The 18,415-nt window shown below is 43.4% G+C and overlaps 1 protein-coding gene across 1 annotated transcript in view; it reads left to right on the top strand.

Moving 5' to 3' along the window:
- Positions 1-17: 17 nt before the first annotated feature.
- ATAD3A (ATPase family AAA domain containing 3A) overlaps positions 18-18,415 on the top strand; it is a 106,498-nt gene continuing 88,100 nt past the window's right edge. The window contains exons 1-6 of the mRNA XM_040325804.1: positions 18-287; positions 3,982-4,058; positions 8,322-8,423; positions 13,274-13,333; positions 14,320-14,389; positions 15,640-15,805. Coding sequence (XP_040181738.1) covers positions 104-287; positions 3,982-4,058; positions 8,322-8,423; positions 13,274-13,333; positions 14,320-14,389; positions 15,640-15,805 — 659 coding nt within the window. The 5' untranslated portion in view covers positions 18-103. The remainder of the gene's footprint in view (positions 288-3,981; positions 4,059-8,321; positions 8,424-13,273; positions 13,334-14,319; positions 14,390-15,639; positions 15,806-18,415) is intronic.

Raw genomic sequence — 18,415 nt, forward strand, 5'->3', positions numbered from 1 at the left:
CTGTGGGTTCCTACGGAATATGACCTTGTCAGGCGGGGAGTGCGCATGCGCGGAGCAGCACGTGTGTCAGTGAGAAGAGAGCGGTGACCGGGTCTTTTATGTCATGTCTTGGTTATTCGGCTACAACAAGGGGCAGCAGGCACCCCCATTGGTGCCCGGCCTACCGGTGCCTCCGTCCGGGGGAGATGGGGACGGTGACAAGAACAAGCCGAAGGACAAATGGAGCAACTTTGACCCCACTGGCCTGGAGAGGGCGGCCAAAGCTGCAAGAGAGCTTGACCAGTCACGTGAGTGACCTCCATCTCCTTCCACAGACATCCACAACCCCCACTGTGATACACGATCACTCCACCCATCAGTAACCAGTGTCATGTAGTGACTTCTTCTGTATCTTGGCTGTTGGACTGGCATGACCCCCCACCCCTTTGCCAGAGATCCCTTGCATGCCCCCTCCCCTGTGCCAAAAGATCCTAGGCATGGGCACCCTCTTGTTGGAAGATCCCTGGTATGACCCCCGCCCCCCCGAGTAGCAGAAGATCCCTGGCATGACCCCCGCCCCCCCCCCCCCGAGTGGCAGAAGATCCCTGGCATGACCCCCGCCCCCCCCCCAGTGGCAGAAGATCCCTAGCATGACCCCTGCCCCCCCAGTGGCAGAAGATCCCTGGCATGACCCCCGCCCCCCCCGTGGCAGAAGATCCCTGGCATGACCCCTGCCCCCCCCCCCAGTGGCAGAAGATCCCTGGCATGACCCCTGCCCCCCCAGTGGCAGAAGATCCCTGGCATGACCCCTGCCCCCCCCCCCAGTGGCAGAAGATCCCTGGCATGACCCCTCCCCCCCCCCCCCCCAGTGGCAGAAGATCCCTGGCATGACCCCTGCCCCCCCCCCCCCCCTCGTGGCAGAAGATCCCTGGCATGACCCCTGCCCCCCCCCCTCGTGGCAGAAGATCCCTGGCATGACCCCTGCCCCCCCCAGTGGCAGAAGATCCCTGGCATGACCCCCCCCCCCCAGTGGCAGAAGATCCCTGGCATGACCCCCCCCAGTGGCAGAAGATCCCTGGCATGACCCCCGCCCCCCCAGTGGCAGAAGATCCCTGGCATGACCCCCGCCCCCCCCCCGGTGGCAGAAGATCCCTGGCATGACCCCCCCCCCCCCAGTGCAGGAAGATCCCTGGCATGACCCCCCCAGTGTCGGAAAACCCTGGCATGAGCACTCCCCCCCCCCCCCCATGCCGGAAGATCCCAGGCATGACCCTCCACTCCCCCCCCCCCCCCCAGAATATCACTGGCATGGGTACCCCAAACCCCCTCCCCCTGTGTGCAGCATACCATAATGCATAAGTGCGCATTGCACCACATGTGAACTGGCCCAACAGATCCCTTGTTTGATGGACTTGTGTTGATGAGGGACGGCCACACACTGATCTCAATTCATCCAGTCCAGCTGACACGGCAGAATTTCATTCAGTGTATGGCCGGCTTTAGCCTGATTTTAGAATATGGATTTCAATTCCCCTGTTTATTAAGCTGCTGATGTTTAAATCATGTAAGCAGAGCCAAGGTCAGATGTATACCATGTTTGTGTAACATCCTTGCCTAATACTAGTGCCCAATGCCTCCTGTACTGATGTGTGTCAGATGTCAGTGTGTTGAGCCATAGTTGCATCATTCATTCTAGTCTGAGAACTGTCTACATTTGTAGGTCACATGATCAATGAGGTCATTAGCAGTTAGCGGGATTGTCTTTCTGATAGAGATGTTGTCTATAGTACCCCCCATTTACTTTTGTAGGATGGATCCTGATTTGTTGCTGCAGGCTTATATTGGCTCCATTGCATGCTTCATGTTTTGTTTCTTACAATTTGAAGAGGAAAATAAAAACAATTTTATTGCCAGGAAAGCTGTGAATATGAGCCGCTAGACCTGTCATAGGGACTCATCAAGGGTTGTGACTATGCCTGCCCACTTATATTCATAGAAGCTGTTCTGTCGCTTCAAGCAGGGAAAATCACTTTATAATCGGGGAACAGCAGAAGAAAAGTCCACCTCCACTAGTATCCAGTCCATCTCTGGAGTGAGCAAGAGAGGGTGGCCAGGGTCCTACATACTGTGGGACCATGAAGAATGGATGAATCCAACCTTTAACAGGAAGTCAGGTCACAGCAGCAAAACCTATGTAGGAGGCTGAGAGCAATAGAAGGGACTTTTTTAAGTTAAAGCGGAGTTCCACCCAAATTTTTTTTTTTTTTTAGTCAGCAGCTACAAATACTGCAGCTGCTGACTTTTAAAATATGGACACTTACCTGTCCAGGGTGTCCGCAATGTCCTCCCCTGGCGCCACCATCTTTGTTAAAGCGGAGGTTCACCCTAAAACATGTATATACCATTCCATCCAGCATACTGCCGACATGTACAGTATGCTGTTTTTTTTTTGTTTTTTTTTTTTCGCTGTACATACCCTTGTATAGCTATTTTCCCCCCGGCTTCCGGGTAGTGGCTCCCGCGGGAGTGGGCTTTCCTATTCAGAGACTAAGTGATTGACATGATGACAAAAGCTTCCCCCCGGCGCATAATGCGCATCACCAGTTTCCGAAAGAAGCCAAACTGCGAGTCAGCTCTATACGCTGCCTGAGCACCGACGTTCGGCTTCTTTCGGAAATTGGTGATGCGCATTATGCGCCGGGTGGAAGCTTTTGTCATCACGTCAATCACTTAGTCTCTGAATAGGAACGCCCACTCCCGCGGTAGCCACTACCCAGAAGCCGGGGGGAAAATAGCTATACGGCGGTATGTACAGCGAAAAAAAAAAAACAGCATACTGTACATGTCGGCAGTATGCTGGATGGAATGGTATATACATGTTTTTAGGGTGAACCTCCGCTTTAAGGGAATCTGGAAGTGAAGCGGCTTCACAGCCTGGTTCCCTACTACGCGCGCTGCACGATCCCACTGATCCCTGCTGTCTTCTGGGACCTGTGTGTCTCCCAGAAGATAGCAGGGGGGCGGAGGAGGGGCCGGACATGGCGTAGATCCCCGCAGAGTCTGCAGCGATCTATGCCTGGAGGTGGGAGCAAATACCTGGATTAGACAGGTATCTACCCCCCCCCCACCTTAAAGATGCCAAATGTGACACCGGAGGGGGGGAGGATTCCGAAAAGCGGAAGTTCCATTTTTGGGTGGAACTCCGTTTTAATAATACATATGTTAGATGGATAGGTTATATACTTTAACCCTTTGCAGGGCAGAGAGCCCGCTCTGACAAGTATTGAACAAAAAAAACAATCCTAGAGTTGGGCTTTTAGGCCTCGTGCACACTGGACGTTTTTGGATGTTTTTTTCTACAGTCAATAAACTTTCCATCATGTTCTCCTATGTGTCCATGCACACATAGGCTGTTATCAGCAGTTTTGGGCAGTGGGGTTTTTGAGCAGTAAAAAAAAAATTAGTGGGTTCTGAGAGACGTTTTACAGCTGTAAAAACACTCTAAAGCTGATAAACGTCAATAAACGCTCAAAAACGTCACTCGCCAGTGTTTTTTTTTTTTTTTTTTTAAGTTTTTGATCCATTGAAAAAGAAAAAAAATTCTTCAACCGGGAAAACGCTAAAAAATGCTATTGAAAAAAAGTTGAAAAACTCACTGCAAAGCTACTGGCGTTTTTATAACGTTATTTTAACGTCCAGTGTGCATGAGGCCTGAAAGTCAATAACGATATACTGCAAGTTTATACATTTACATTTGTTCACAAAAAAAGCTTTACTTGCATTCAGTCTGGCTCTTCGGCTTCAAAGTCGGGTTTGAGGAGTCGCCTGATGTCTGTCAGTTCTGAACATTAATTGGTTGCTTAGTATTTATTTCTTGTTTTACTTTTCTATGTATATTATATAGTTTATTTTTTTAACTCTTGTGTGTATCAGCTCAGATATGTTTTCTCTGTTGTGGAAGGTCATGAGTTCTTATATTTTTAATGCCTATTGTTTTTCCAGGTCATGCAAAGGAGGCACTACATCTCGCTAAGATGCAGGAAGAGACCCTTCATCTGGAACAACAAGTTAAAATAAAGGTAACGTTTAATAAAAATGGACCCAATGTTGGAGGAAGTAAAGTCCCATGCATAGTTTGTATCTGTAAGTAAGCCTATAATAAGGCTTATCTATAGGTACTGTAAATATCTTCTATACATGCACCGTTTAGGAGATATTTACTATATATGCAGCCAATGACGTCACCAGTGCATGAGCTCTCAAGGAATGGCCACCCAAGCCGTTCCTTCAAAATCCTGTGCCATGAATGACGGCCCCCCCCCCCCCACGCATGCGCAGGAGTGACGTCATTGCTGCTACTGCCAGTCACACAGCCAGAGTCGGCGGACCCAGAAGGAAGATGGGTGAAGTTGGATGCTGCCTCCAGCGATGACATTGCATCATTGGGAGCCTTGTTTTCAGGTAAGTTTCACATAAATGTGCTAGTATGCATTGCATACTGGCACATTATGCCGTTACCTTGCAGGTTCGGGGAATAAAACTGTGGTTTTCAACCACTTTAAAAACAACTTTCAGTGCTATTTGAGAAGTGTAATGTCATCTGGTAGAATCGCTTACACTTGGCTTTAAAGAGTCTGTGTATTTTAAAACTAATTCTTCCAGTTCTTCACGCTTGTCTTTCTATTTAAAAATAAGTACTTAGAGAACCAGATACAAAGTTTAGTACAGCGGTGAGAGCACTCTCCTACTGCTATTCAAGTCTGGTATTAAAGGAGTTCTTTTGTAACCTGTTATATGTTACACCCATACTTGGGGTGTAACACGTTACAGATGCATCAGCCTCTGCACACCCTGATCCCCCAATTTTGACAGCAAGTGGGGGATCTTCTCTACCCCCCGCTCGCTTTCACAAATTAAAAATGTATGTTAAAACTACAAGTACCAATAGCCTTTGTGGCTGTTGGCTTGTAGTTCTCAATCATCTACCGGGGTGCAGTTGATTGCTTTAGGTAGATCATTGAGCTTGGTGTCAGTGTGTAACTGCCTGTCCGTATCGGAGGTATGGACAGACAGTCTGCAAGACTGTGGCATTACACCTGCGATTTTATTATTATATATTTAAAGGAGAAATTCTCCTTTTTAAAGTTTGTTTATAGCCAAAACTGTTTTTCTTTTATGGATAGTGAAAGAAAAGTTTGAAAACTCTTCTGGGTTATTTTTTTGCTGTTTGTTTGCCATTGGAGAAATTTCCATTCATCCCTTTCCCAGAGATGTAACTTAAAGTCAGAAGAAATCTCTGAAAGTGAGGGGAATTGGTTGTCCCTGGAGTAAGTGTCCCCATTAGAAGTTTTTCCACTACATCCTGTTACTAATAATAATTCTAAATATTTGTCGGATGTGGGGGGAGAGACCGTCTCACAATCAAATATATAAAAAAATAACTCTGACACCATTCCCCATTATATCGTAACAGACAAAAACGAAAAAGAGAACCCCAAGTCCCCAATAGAGGAGACTGGAGTAGGGGGAAGTTTGGTGTGTGATATAATACAAGGCTCGACAAATCCCGGTCGCCATGGCGACTAGAAATGGCATCCTGGCGACTTGGCTTGTGTGAAGTCCCCAGCTCTTCCTTGTGTGAGCTGGCGCCATCTGGTGGTGGCCGTTGGTATTACAAGTTAAGCATTACAAGTTAAACAGCAATTCTAATGTCATTTTTTACTATTTTCACTGTTATCTTCTTCCCTCTAATTAGAACCCCCAAACATTATATATTTTTTATCCTAACACTCTAGAGAATAAAATGGCGATCGTTGCAATACTTTCTGTCACGCCGTATTTGCGCAGCGGTCTTACAAGCGCACTTTTTTGGGGGAAAATTACACTTTTTTTTTTAATTAAAAAAATAAGACAACAGTTAAGTTATCCCCATTTTTTATTATGAAAGATAATGTTACGCCGAGTAAATTCATACCCAACATGTCACGCTATAAAATTGCGTCCGCTCGTGGAATGCCGACAAACTTTTACCCTTTAAAATCTTCACAGGCGACGTTTAAAAAAATTCTACAGGTTGCATGTTTTGAGTTACAGAGGAGGTCTAGGGCTAGAATTATTGCTCTCGCTCTACCAATCGCGGCGATACCTCACATGTGTGGTTTGAACACCATTTACATATGCGGGCGCTGCTCACGTATGTGTTCGCTTCTGCGCGCAAGCTCGTCGGGACGGGGTGCGTTTTCTGGCTCCTAACTTTTTTAGCTGGCTCCTAGATTCTAAGCAAATTTGTCAAACCCTGAAATACACAAAAAAGGTAAATGTGTAAAATGTTACAAAATCTTTATTGGTGTATAAAATTTACAATTCTGATATAAAATGTATCCATAAAAGAAATGTGTGTGTAAATTAAGCAAAAAGTTTTGCATAAATCCAGTGCTTCCTCAGGATCCACAAGCTCTTTATGACAAAAATATGGTCTTCAATGAGAAACACAATAATTACAAAGTTGTACATTACGTTAATTATACATTGCATTTTTTGCGTGCAGGTTACATTTGTGAAGATAGTGTGAGCCCAAAGTGGAGAAAAGAGAAGAAGAAAAAAATAATTCACTAGCTCCACAAGTGTAACTTGCAGGCATAAATGCATTGTATAATAATGTAATGTACAATTTTGTAATTATGTTTTTCATTGTAGACATTGTACCCATAGTTTTGATATAGCGTTTGTGGATCCTGAGGAAGCACTGTATTTATGCGAATCCCATTGGTCCACTGGGCTCTACATGGTGTAATTTTCAAACCTATTTTATCTATCTATCTGTATATAAATACTAATAAAGATTTTGTTACGTTTTGTAAATTTACTTTTTTGTGTATTAAATGACACACCAAACGTCTCTTTACTCCAGGCTCCTCGAATGGGGACTTGGTGTACTCTTTTTTTGCCTGTTCTGGAGACAATTGTCAAATGTTTTGATTTCTCATCACTTTCTAGCTCGGTGACAATGGTTCACCAGCAATTATAACTTGACAGATAGTGTAACTCAGGGGTCTTCAAACTACGGCCCTCCTGTTGTCGTTTAGAAACTACAATTCCCATCATGCCTTGTCATGTCCGTGAATGTCAGTTTTACAATGCCTCATGGGACGTGTTCCGCAACAGCTGGAGGGCTGTAGTTTGAGAATCCCTGGTGTAAGCCTTCCCCACTTTAGCCAGACTTGAAGAAAAATTGCCTAGCTATGCCCTTTAAATTACATTTTTTGATGAAGATGACAAGTGAGGTCAGAATGAGCTAGCTAGGGAATCTATGAGCTTATTTGAATAGCCACCTTTCACTGCCAACTGATCAGGGCTTACTTTCATCCTATTAGAAGATAATGATTATCCTGTTTAAAATTCATTGGTTGGTTGTTAACCACCAATCCATGCCTTCAATTCTGCAAGACATGGATTCTGATCTCTACTCCTCTCTATCTCCCTGCACAGGACTATAATTATACACACCCTGGGACAGCCCCCTACTTATTATGCTCACTGCTTATTAAAAAATGTATAATCTCACTTCAGCAAGGAGCTGCAGACATTTAAAAGATTGTTCAGGCGCTGGAAAGGTGATTCAGCGGCGCTGCCCATTGATTTCAATGGGCAGGGGCACTTTAGGAGTGGTGTATACACCGCTCCTAAAGCTCCTCAAAGAAGCTGCTTGCAGGACTTTTTTGGACATCCTGCCAGTGCAGCTCTCCAGTGTGAAAGCATTTGGGCTTTCACACTGGGATTGCAAATGGGGCTTTTTACCGGCGCTATTTTTAGCTTTAAAACACCTGAAAAACGGCACCAGTGTGAAAGGGGTTTAAAGCGGAAGTAAACCCATCCATTTAACAGTTTAAAAAAAGGTAAAATTTCCCGCACATGCCAGGAATGCAACTTTTGTCACATTGGTGGTGCTCTCAATCGCAGGTGTAATGCCACAGTCCTGCAGACTGTCTGTCCATACCTCCGATACGGACAGGCAGTTACACACTGACACCAAGCTCGATGAGCTACCTAAAGCAATCAACAGCACCCCGGTATTTGATTGAGAACGGTCTGTAGATTTAACAGAGGTCAAGATGGCAGTTTTTTTTTTGGAGGATTTACTTTAAAGAGCAATTTCATCATATACTATGCTGTTTTCTTACAATTACAGTATTAAATATTGAGTATTGCAGATTAGACTGAGAAGCATCAATATTAGGATTGCCATAGTTTTGGCACCTTCTTTCTTGCAGATTTAAATCTGTCAGTAGCTACACCATTGTGTTTTCTTTTCAACTTTGGTATTTTCCTCTTTTCAAATTTAGGAATATGAAGGAGCCTTGGAACAGCTGAAGAGTGAGCAGATACGAGTGCAAGGAGAGGAGAGGAGGAAAACCTTAAATGAGGAGACAAAGCAGAATCAATCTGTAAGTTGATAATAAAGCTGTACCTATTAATACCTGATGATACTGGCAGCAATCATTGGAGCAGGGAAATCGGAGATCAGCAGTGTAACCTTTCACTGCTGAAGTATGGTAGTTAATTTCATCTCTTGGTACATCCACTAACCCATCACTTAAAAATTCAGCTTTCTGCAATACAGGGGACAGACTCGTGCAGTCAGATTGATGATGAATGCTAATGTCTACGCTCGCTCTGTGCACGTGTTGTGTTATTTTTTGTAATCCCTGTGACACTTCCACATGCTCTTGCAAAGTACACACAGCAATACCAGGGAAGGATCTACAGGGAACCATATAACTGTTGTGCACACACAAAGGTGCTCTGCAAGATGGCATCTCACAAGAACCCTCTTTATGCATATAGCCTGCAGGTTGGCTCTTGTGAGAAACATCAAAACCCACCTCTTCTGAGCTCAAGGGAGAAGTGGTCAAACAAGCGCCCAGAGGTGATTCAGTTCGCATGTGTAGCGCTATATACATTTTTCACTCACTCACTATATGACTATTCTGTGAGTAGAGAACTCCTGTCATTGCTCAGGCCTCAGTGTTTAAAAGCCAACTCCACCTTTTTACCTTTTAAGACTGTTACATGGTACACCCATATTTGGAATGTAACGTGGTTGCAAGTGCTGCTACTCTGCTCCCACATCTCATTCATTCACAGAAATCTGTGAATGAGTGAACTACAAGTTCTGTTTGCCAGTGCAGTAGGCGAACTTGTAGCTACCAATACAACTTAATTGTGTTGATTAGGGCACTTGTAGTCCATTGACCTTCCTCTTGCTCTCAAACTGAAAGTCTCTACCTTGGTAGAGACAGGAATATGGGGAAAGATCTACAGGAGCAATTCACTGATCACTTTTTTTCTGCAAATATGGATGCAATTATCATTATTATTCTTTTTTTGCGAATATGTCACTCTAGCACATGTCCAATTAATCCTCTGCACACCACCTGTAGCATCCTAAGGTTCTAGGCAAGTACAAACTTTGGGATGCTGATAAGTGGCCAGGGGAAAGAAAAGCATACTTGTTTCTCAAATAGGGATCACCTAAAACAGACAGTTTTGGCACTATTACTGCACAAAATTGCTATTGGGCAGTGAGGTAGCTGGTCACCCAGCTCATAGGAGTCTTCTAAAGTGTTTAGTCTCCTTGCTGTAGAGATACTTAGAAAAATTGCATTGATCCTATGACTATAACAATTTATCCTACGAATGGATGGCGGATTGTGGTATACTGCTGTATATAGTAACTTATGTACCTGCACTTTAACTTCAAGGCCCTTCCTCCCTCATTTGTACTCACCAGCTTTCTGCTGAATATGGAATATAATGAAATCGCATGCAGTTTTTGATAAATACATATCTGCTATTTGTAGAACTTGTGATTTGTAGTCAGTCTAGGCCCTGACTAATCAAGCCATGGGGTTTGAAGTACATGCCCACTGATTTTTTTTTTTTTTTTTTTTTATAGTATTCAGTGGGCATGTACTGGCAAAAGAGGCGTAGTAGAAAGGGAGAAAAGAGTATGAATAAACAGTATGTTGGATTGTAGTGGATACAATAAAGAATAGATGGTGTTCATGGTATGGGGACAGGTTCCCAAATGAAGGCCCAGGATCATTGTGCATGCTTCTAAATTGGGTACACCCCAAGAAAGCGATCCATGTGGTCATAAAGCAAGGCAGTTAGGTTCCTCCATGTGCTAAAGGTGGTTACTTTAAAAAATGTATTCTATAAAGCAGAGGTCCACACAAAAAGTGAACCTCCCGCTTTCTGGAACCCTCCCCGCCTCTGGTCTCGCATTTTGCACCTTTCAGGGGGAGGGGGGTGCAGATATAGTATTATAACACAGTCCTGGGTCTTCTTAGGCACCCAGACTCTTATATTGCAAAGCCATGCTGTTGTCATAGATGCAGTATGCAGTTTAGCTTTGTCCTGCTCAAATATGCAAGGCCTCCCTGAAAAAGACATTCTCTGGATGGGAGCATATACTGCTCTAAAAACCTGGATGTATCTTTTAGCATTGATGATGCCTTTCCAGATGTGCAAGCTGATCATTCCAAACACACTAATGCACACCCATGCCCTCAGAGATGCAGCCTTTTGAACTGAGCGCTGATAACAAGCTGGAAGGTCCCTCTCCTCTTTTTAGTCCGGAGGACGGTGGCGCCCATGGTTGCCGGAAAAAAAAAATGTAAACTTTTCAATTTGTCTGACCACTGAACAGTCTTCCACTTTGTAACAGATCATTTAAATGAGCTTAAATAGTGTTGTTTCTGGGTCATGTTGAGTTAAGGCTTCAGATAAGATTCTCTTTGTATGATAAAGGTTTAACTTGCATTTTTGGATGGCACAGTTCAGACATAGATTTTTGGAAGTGTTCCTGAGCCCATGCAGTGATGTCCAATAACAAAATCATGCCTGTTTTTTAATGTAGTGCTGTCTGAGGGCCCAAAGATTACAGGCACCCAAAATTGCATTTCGGCCTCGTCCACAGAGATTTCTTTGCAAGATTTCTTTGCAATGTTATGTTGAACATTATTCTGAAATTGTTCAACAATTTTTAGATGTAGCTTTTCACAAATCGCTGGCAGGACGGTAAAAAAAAGTCCTGCTAGCCGCATCTTTGAGGCGTTGTGAATACACTGCTTCTAAAGCGCCCCTGCCTGTTGAAATCAATGGGCAGCGCCGGCAAAGCTTTGCGGACGTTTTTGACCTATTTTCAGCTGCTAGCTGGGGTTAAAAGCACCCCGCTAGCAGCCGAATAGCTCCGCTAAAACGATGGAAAAGCTTTACCGCCGATGCCCCCACCGGTCTTGAGCCCAGTTTGGTATGTTCGCCCTGGGCTCTAGATGACCTCTTCCTGGCACTGGTTACTTGGTACACCTATATTTAGGGTGTAACATGTAATGGTCTCCTATGTAGCAACCTCCCGCCTCCGCAACCCACGGGCAGGAGATTTTCTCGCCCACACAGACACATCATCGATTAATGATTTCCTGTGAATGAATTTGACTTCAAGTACCGTCAGACATTGCGGCTTGTAGTTCTTAATGAACTTCAAGGGCACTGGTAAGGGTTCTTAGTCCATTGATCTTCCAGCCATTCAGTTACTGCCTGTACTGGAGGTATGGCAGACAGTGTACTGACAGTCTGCAGGATCCAGGCTTGCAATGCTTTACAGGATGCTATGTAAAATAAAAAAATGCACAAATTTTTTAATTTACTTTTTTTAACCTGCAAAAAGATATGCATTTATTTTTTTTGCAAAAGGTAAATTTACCTTTTAATTTGTGTAGAGCCACTGCCCTTTAATTGCCTGTAAAGCTGATTTTAGAGGGATAGTGATGGTGTTGACCAATCTGTGCTATGTGCCAGATGAGGCCCTGAACTTGGTCTATGCGCCAAAGATTTACAGATTGTTTGCCAGCTAGGTCGGTACACATTTATAGTAATGCCCTGTACACACGATCGGTCCATCCGATGAAAACGGACTGATGGATTTTTCCATCAGTTATCCGATGAAGCTGACTGATGATCAGTCGCGCCTACACACCATCGGTTAAAAAAACGATCGTGTCAGAACGCGGACACGTAAACCACGTACATCGGCACTATAAAGGGGAAGTTCAAATCCAATGGCGCCACCCTCTGAGCTGATTTTGTGTTAGTAAAAGACGTTTTGCGCTTTTCTGTCTGTTACAGCGTGATGAATGTGCTATCTCCATAACGCGCGCTAGTTTTACCAGAACCAGCGCTCCCGTCCCCTAATTTAGTCTGAGCAATCGTGGATTTTTAACCGATGGACGTGCCTACAGACGATCGTTTTTTTCCTATCGGTTAGTTAACCATCAGATAATTTTAAAACAAGTTCCTAGTTTTTTAACCGATGGATAAAAAAAAACGATGGGGCCCACACACGAATGGTTAGTCTGATGAAAACGGTCCATTGATGTCTGATGACCGTTTTCATCAGACAAACCGATCGTGTGTACGCGGCATAAGAGTCCGTGCACATGTGCTCATCGGGGGATCGATCTGCTGCTGCTTTTATCCGATGAGATCGGATAAATAAAAAAAAACATCCGTCTGTTTTCATCCGATTCCCTTCCAACCCGATCCACCAAACAGATGGAAAATAGGGTCTCCATCCATCTGGATTTCAGGGATCGGATAGCAGTGGGTGGCGCAGACATGTCACTGCTGACATCTGCCGTTCCATAGGAGTGAATGGAGTGTCTGATCAGGTCTACCTGAAAAAGGGGCCTTACAGTTCAGTAGTCAGTTTATTATCACATTTGACATCACAGAACTAATGCAAATTTTCTTGTAAAGCTCCATATATACTAGGAGGTTATTTTAAAAATGAAAAGAGAATTGCTACAATTTTTTGGGATTATCAAGTAGCTGCATATCAATGGCCAACTGAATAATGTAACAAAAATGATAAAAAAAAGGGGGGGGTATCCTATACTCACTGTCGAAGTGGGACATCTATCAAAGGGACGCAGTCAACAGGGCAAGATGACAGAGCTTGAGCCCCTGTCACAGGGCGGGTGACGTGCTCCTCCTTACCCGGAAGGGCCAGTTATTGTTGCTGGCTGCAAAAAAAAGAAGGAACGCGTGGGTGGGTATTGTTGGTGAGGTAAGTATAAGGGCGCCGGGGCATGGGCAAGGTGACCGTGTTTCTTATTGTTTGTTTTTATTTATTTATTATCTGTCCAGCTTCATTCTTTCCTATTAGTGTAGCATATGCTTCAGTGGAAATATTAAATGAGGTTTAATTTTTATTTTTATGCCATTTTTCTAGAGAGCCCAGTACCAAGATAAACTGGCAAGGCAGCGATATGAGGATCAGTTACGGCAACAGGTAATTGCCTTGAATGGAAGTCCATGTGTTGTAATGAATTATATATTGTTTAGTTGTAACTCAACAAACGCTTCTATCTCTACTATAGTCGGGTTGTGTGTATGGTGAACACAAACTTTCTGTTAGTACATTAAATAGCCATAGCCACAGGTGTGATTTTCTGCCTCAGTCCTTTATTATAGATCTGTTTGGCGAACGACAGGACCATGCCATTCCCCTTTACTTTGCGGGGGGTTAATACAGATAAGAATAGTAGATATTCCAGGAACATGATGCTCAGTGACCAATTAGGGGCAGCATACCTTTCTTTGCTTTGCATTGTGCATAATGATGTACAATTTACATGGTGGCCTTGAATATGCGGACATTGTCTCTGATGATTGCTTCTATTTTTTCGGCTGACAAATGCTATTCTCACGACATTTTGGCAGCAAAAGCTTTAAGAAGAGAATTAAAGTGGGGATAAATAGAATTGGTTTATTGATCATCTTTCACGACTACTAATCAGTCACAGTAACACTTATTGAGGTATGAAAGCAGGATTATGGGAATAGACCAAGCGCATATCATAATTAGAGGACTTTGATAACTTTAATGCATTTGGTTTATGTAAATTACTTGCCCCTTTCCTGGGATTTACGTAAAAGGTCCAGGAAAGTCTCAGAACTGGAGATATGTAGAATTACAATTCTAATACTTAGACTTGGTGTCATCTTCTCACACACAGCTTCTTCAATAATGGTAATACTTTCATTATTCATAGTCTTGTCTGTTAAGATATGTATAAAAACGGTGCAAAAGGTACGATTTATTGTTGCTCATAACAACCAATCATCTTCCATCATTCTAGTCTAAAGCTGCTGATTGGTTGCCATGGGCAGTAATATATCCTATCCTTGTCTTTATATTTTGCCTGCTAAATTTGTTGGTATGCTAAATTTCTGCTAGTATTGCTTTTTTATAATTCACTTTTATTCGATTTAAAGCAACATCTAAATGATGAAAATTTGCGCAAACAAGAAGAGTCTGTTCAGAAGCAAGAGGCAATGCGGCGAGGTAAGGGAGGAGCAAATTGTATTTATTTTTTACTGTCAAGTGCTTTTTGCTTACTACTTTGCTTACGGGCACTTGATCATTTATGTATTGGCAAAAAATCTTTTTGATTGAGTAGAGGTTTGTTAATTTTTGTTGCTATCTGTGTCCTATTGGAAAGACTTCACATCCTGTATTGAAGATGTAACAGGAAGTGAGCAGAATTCTCTAGAAAGTTAGGGGAATTAACCTTTTTTGGTGTCTTCATTGAAACATTAACACTTGCCTCTTGTGCTAATAACTTTAATATGTTGGTTTTTCTATCAATTTCTGTCCAAGTGACATTGGTAATCAGTCTACCCAGCAGAGATACAACAGCAATTAAGAAATGTAATCCTTCCTCCAAAACTGAACCTTGGTATGCTTTGTGTATTCTATATCTGTGCAGTAATTCAATGTGAAAATGTGCCTATGTGAGAACTTCCTGTAATAAAGATCACTCACTGTAGATCTCTCTTCTCGCCCTCCCAAGCAAACCACCTACTTGCCCCATGACCATAATTTACTGCAGACAGCCTGTAGTACATTTTATATGGTAATATCTGGGTTTGCAGAGCAATTGGTGCATGCAAAGGAGATTTATATTCTTTTGTAGCAGACTTGTGGATATGAAGTCATCAGAAGTGGGGAAATGGTGTACAACATGAACCTGTTCCTTTTGTTTCGGCTGAAAATGAAAACCCCATCCAGGCAATTTGGTTAATTAAATCGAAGCTCCACCCAAAAGGGGAAGCTCCATATGTCTTCCTCCCATCCCTGCTGGCACATTTGCACTGTCAAAACCAGTAGAGAACTGGCTGTGAAGCCTTGCGGCTTCACTGACTGTTTCCTTTAGCCAAGATGGTGGTGGAAGCACGCCAGGGCCGATTGAAAAATCAGCTCGGGTGAGGACACCGCTGGATTCCTGGACAGGTAAGTGTCCAAATATTAAAAGTCCGCAGCTACAGTATTTGTAGCTGCTACAGTATTTGGAGCTCCTCTTTAATGGAATCTTGTGGGCTGAGTTATGCATTCATTTCATTAATCATCTGGTAACCAACAAGATCCTCTTCTAATGGTTCCCGTTTCTGGACACCTTGACTGATTTACAAAATGAACCTGTACATTTTTTTGTAATCCCATCCAGACGACTGGTACACATTTCAAGTATTTATGAAAGTGAACAAAGTGACTCTTCCCTCTGCTTATGCTGTGCGTTTTTTATTCCCATCCAGCCACGGTGGAGCACGAAATGGAGTTGCGACATAAAAATGAAATGCTTCGAATTGAGGCAGAGGCTCGAGCTCGTGCCAAGGTAGAACGGGAAAACGCTGACATTATCCGGGAACAAATTCGCCTAAAAGCTACAGAACATCGTCAGACCGTCCTGGAATCCATCAAGTATGTAGGAATAACTTTCATTAAGTGTTTCAAAAAAAGTCATTGAGTTTTATTTTTTATAATAATAAAAAAAAACCATTTCAAATATCTTTTGGGGAATTTGCTTATTCTAAGCTGTATTTGTTTTGACAACTGTTTACCATATCTATCTTTCCCAAACCGAGTGTCTGTTTGCTAGTACCACCTCGGCAGTCTCCGCATTATAGTAAGGCCCCTTTTACACTTGTGCGACTTGGTCATGCAAAGTTGCGTGACAAGTTGTACCCCATGATTTCCAGTGGGTACTGTTCATGTCTGTGTGACTTTAAGTCGTCCCTGCACTACTTTGGTCTGACTTTGATGCGATTTGAGGTCCATAGACCTCAGGATTACACAGGCTTTGCTTCAACTGGCGTGACTTTTAGGCAGTGCAAGGGGCCTAAGAATAACAGCATCTATAGCTAGGTGTTCAAGAGCCTTATGCCGCGTACGCACGACTGTTTTTCATGACGAGAAATATGCCATTTTTTAAATTGGTTATTAAAAATGACCGTGTGTAGGCTCCAGAGCATTTTTCTCGTTGTGAAAAATGGCCATTAAAAATTTAGAACATGCTCTAATTTTTCTCGTCGTCATTTTTCACGTCGTGAAAAATGGTCGTGTGTGGGCTTTAACGATGGGGAAAAAAACACGCATGCTCAGAAGCAAGTTATGAGACGGGAGCTCTTGTTCTGGTAAAACTAGCGTTCGTAATGGAGATGGCACATTCATCACGCTGTAACAGACCGAAAAGCGTGAATCGTCTCTCACTAAACTTTTACTAACCCGAAATTAGCAAAAGCAGCCCCAAGGGTGGCGCCATCCGAATGGAACTTCTTCTTTATAGTGCTGTCGAATGTGTTGGATGTCACCGCGCTTTGCTCGAGCATTTTTTCACTATCGTGTGTATGCAAGGCAGGCTTGACAAGAATCGCGTCGAGGAAAAACTTTGTTTTTTTTCCATGACTTTAAAAACGGTCGTGTGTACGCGACATAAGAATGTTTTTCACCAAAAGTGAACTGCCTTGTAGGAAATTCTTGTAATTTGACTCAAAATGCTGTTGCAATCATCTGTGAAAAGGTGGAAGCCAATTGTGTGAGCAGAAAGTGGTTTGTCATACTGAAGTTAAAAATGTTTTTGCCAGTTTTAGGAAAAAAGTTGATTACCGATCTTCTGTTTACATGACGTGATCGTCTGTCATTGGCTGACAGCTGATCACGTGGTAATCGGCCAGGATAGGCGCCTTACTCCGATCTGTAATTAGCCGAGTTTCATTGACGCGCAGTCAGCTCGTGCACGGGAGGACGTCTATTGACGCCCTCCTGGCAATTAAGGCCAACGCTGTAGCCGGCATTCGACTATAGCGCGGGTTGGAAGTGATTAAACTTTTCAGTGTCACGGTGTGACATTTTATTTCATTTCTGTGCACCTCAGCTGAGCTGTGGTTTGTAGAAACACAGATGAGAGAATTTGGACTAGGAAACACAGATGAGAGAATGATGGAGGGCGACAAAGGTGTGGTATGAATAAAATGCTGACGGGCTTCAGGTTTCCGTACTTCACCACAGCCCACCTAAAGGTTGCATTTAAAAGACATGTATGAACAAATAGTTTTGTTCATTCTTCTTCTCTTCTGAGTCGCAGGAATGCACTTACATTTGCTCTCCAGCCCGGTGCTCCCATGAGTGCTGGAGGAGCAGAGCGGAGATCAGTGACCGACAGTCACTGCTCTCCACTCCAAGCTGACTGAGAACTGAGTGATCAGCTGTCATGTGATTGGTAAGTTCTTGAGCTTAGAGCCAACGTGGGACAGCGGCGGCATCACACCAATTCTGCAGTATAGAGGTGAGTATAGTTGTTTGTTCTATATCGTGGGGACTGAAGCGGCACAATTTTAAATCGCTGCAAAGCTTGGGACGTGTTTGCGATGACATTACTTCTAATGGCAACCCAATCGTGCTGTAATTTTCATGTGGCAACATTGCAAATGCCTCACAGCAATTCCACCACGATCAGGAGTGAATGAAGCCTAATGCCACGTACACACAACCGTTTATAATGTACTAGAAAAAAACAAAGTTTTTCTCGAAGTGATTCTTGTCATGCCTGCATTGCATACACGCGATCGTGGGAAAAAAAATTCTCAAGTAAAGCGCGATGACGTACGACGGCACTATAAAGGGGAAGTTCCATTCGGATGGCGCCACCCTTTGGGCTGATTTTGTGTTAGTAAAAGTTTGGTGAGAGACGATTTTTGCGCTTTTCAGTCTTCGTGCTTTTCAGTCTGTTACAGCGTGATGAATGTGCTATCTCCATTACGAACGGTACTTTTACCAGAACGAGCGCTCCCGTCTCATAATTGGTTCTGAGCATGCACGTTTTTTTCCCGTCGCTAAAGCCTACACACGACCGTTTTTCACAACGTGAAAAATTAGAGCATGTTCTAAATTTTTAATGCCCGTTTTTCACGGCGACGAAAAATGCTCTGGAGCCCACACACGATCGTTTTTAATGACCAATTAAAAAAATTATTGTGTGTGGGCTAAAACAACGTTAAAAACCTGGACAGTGCAGTCTGGAGTCAGTCTTTA

This window comes from Rana temporaria, chromosome 10 (assembly GCF_905171775.1).
Source record: "Rana temporaria chromosome 10, aRanTem1.1, whole genome shotgun sequence".
Lineage (NCBI taxonomy): Eukaryota > Metazoa > Chordata > Amphibia > Anura > Ranidae > Rana > Rana temporaria.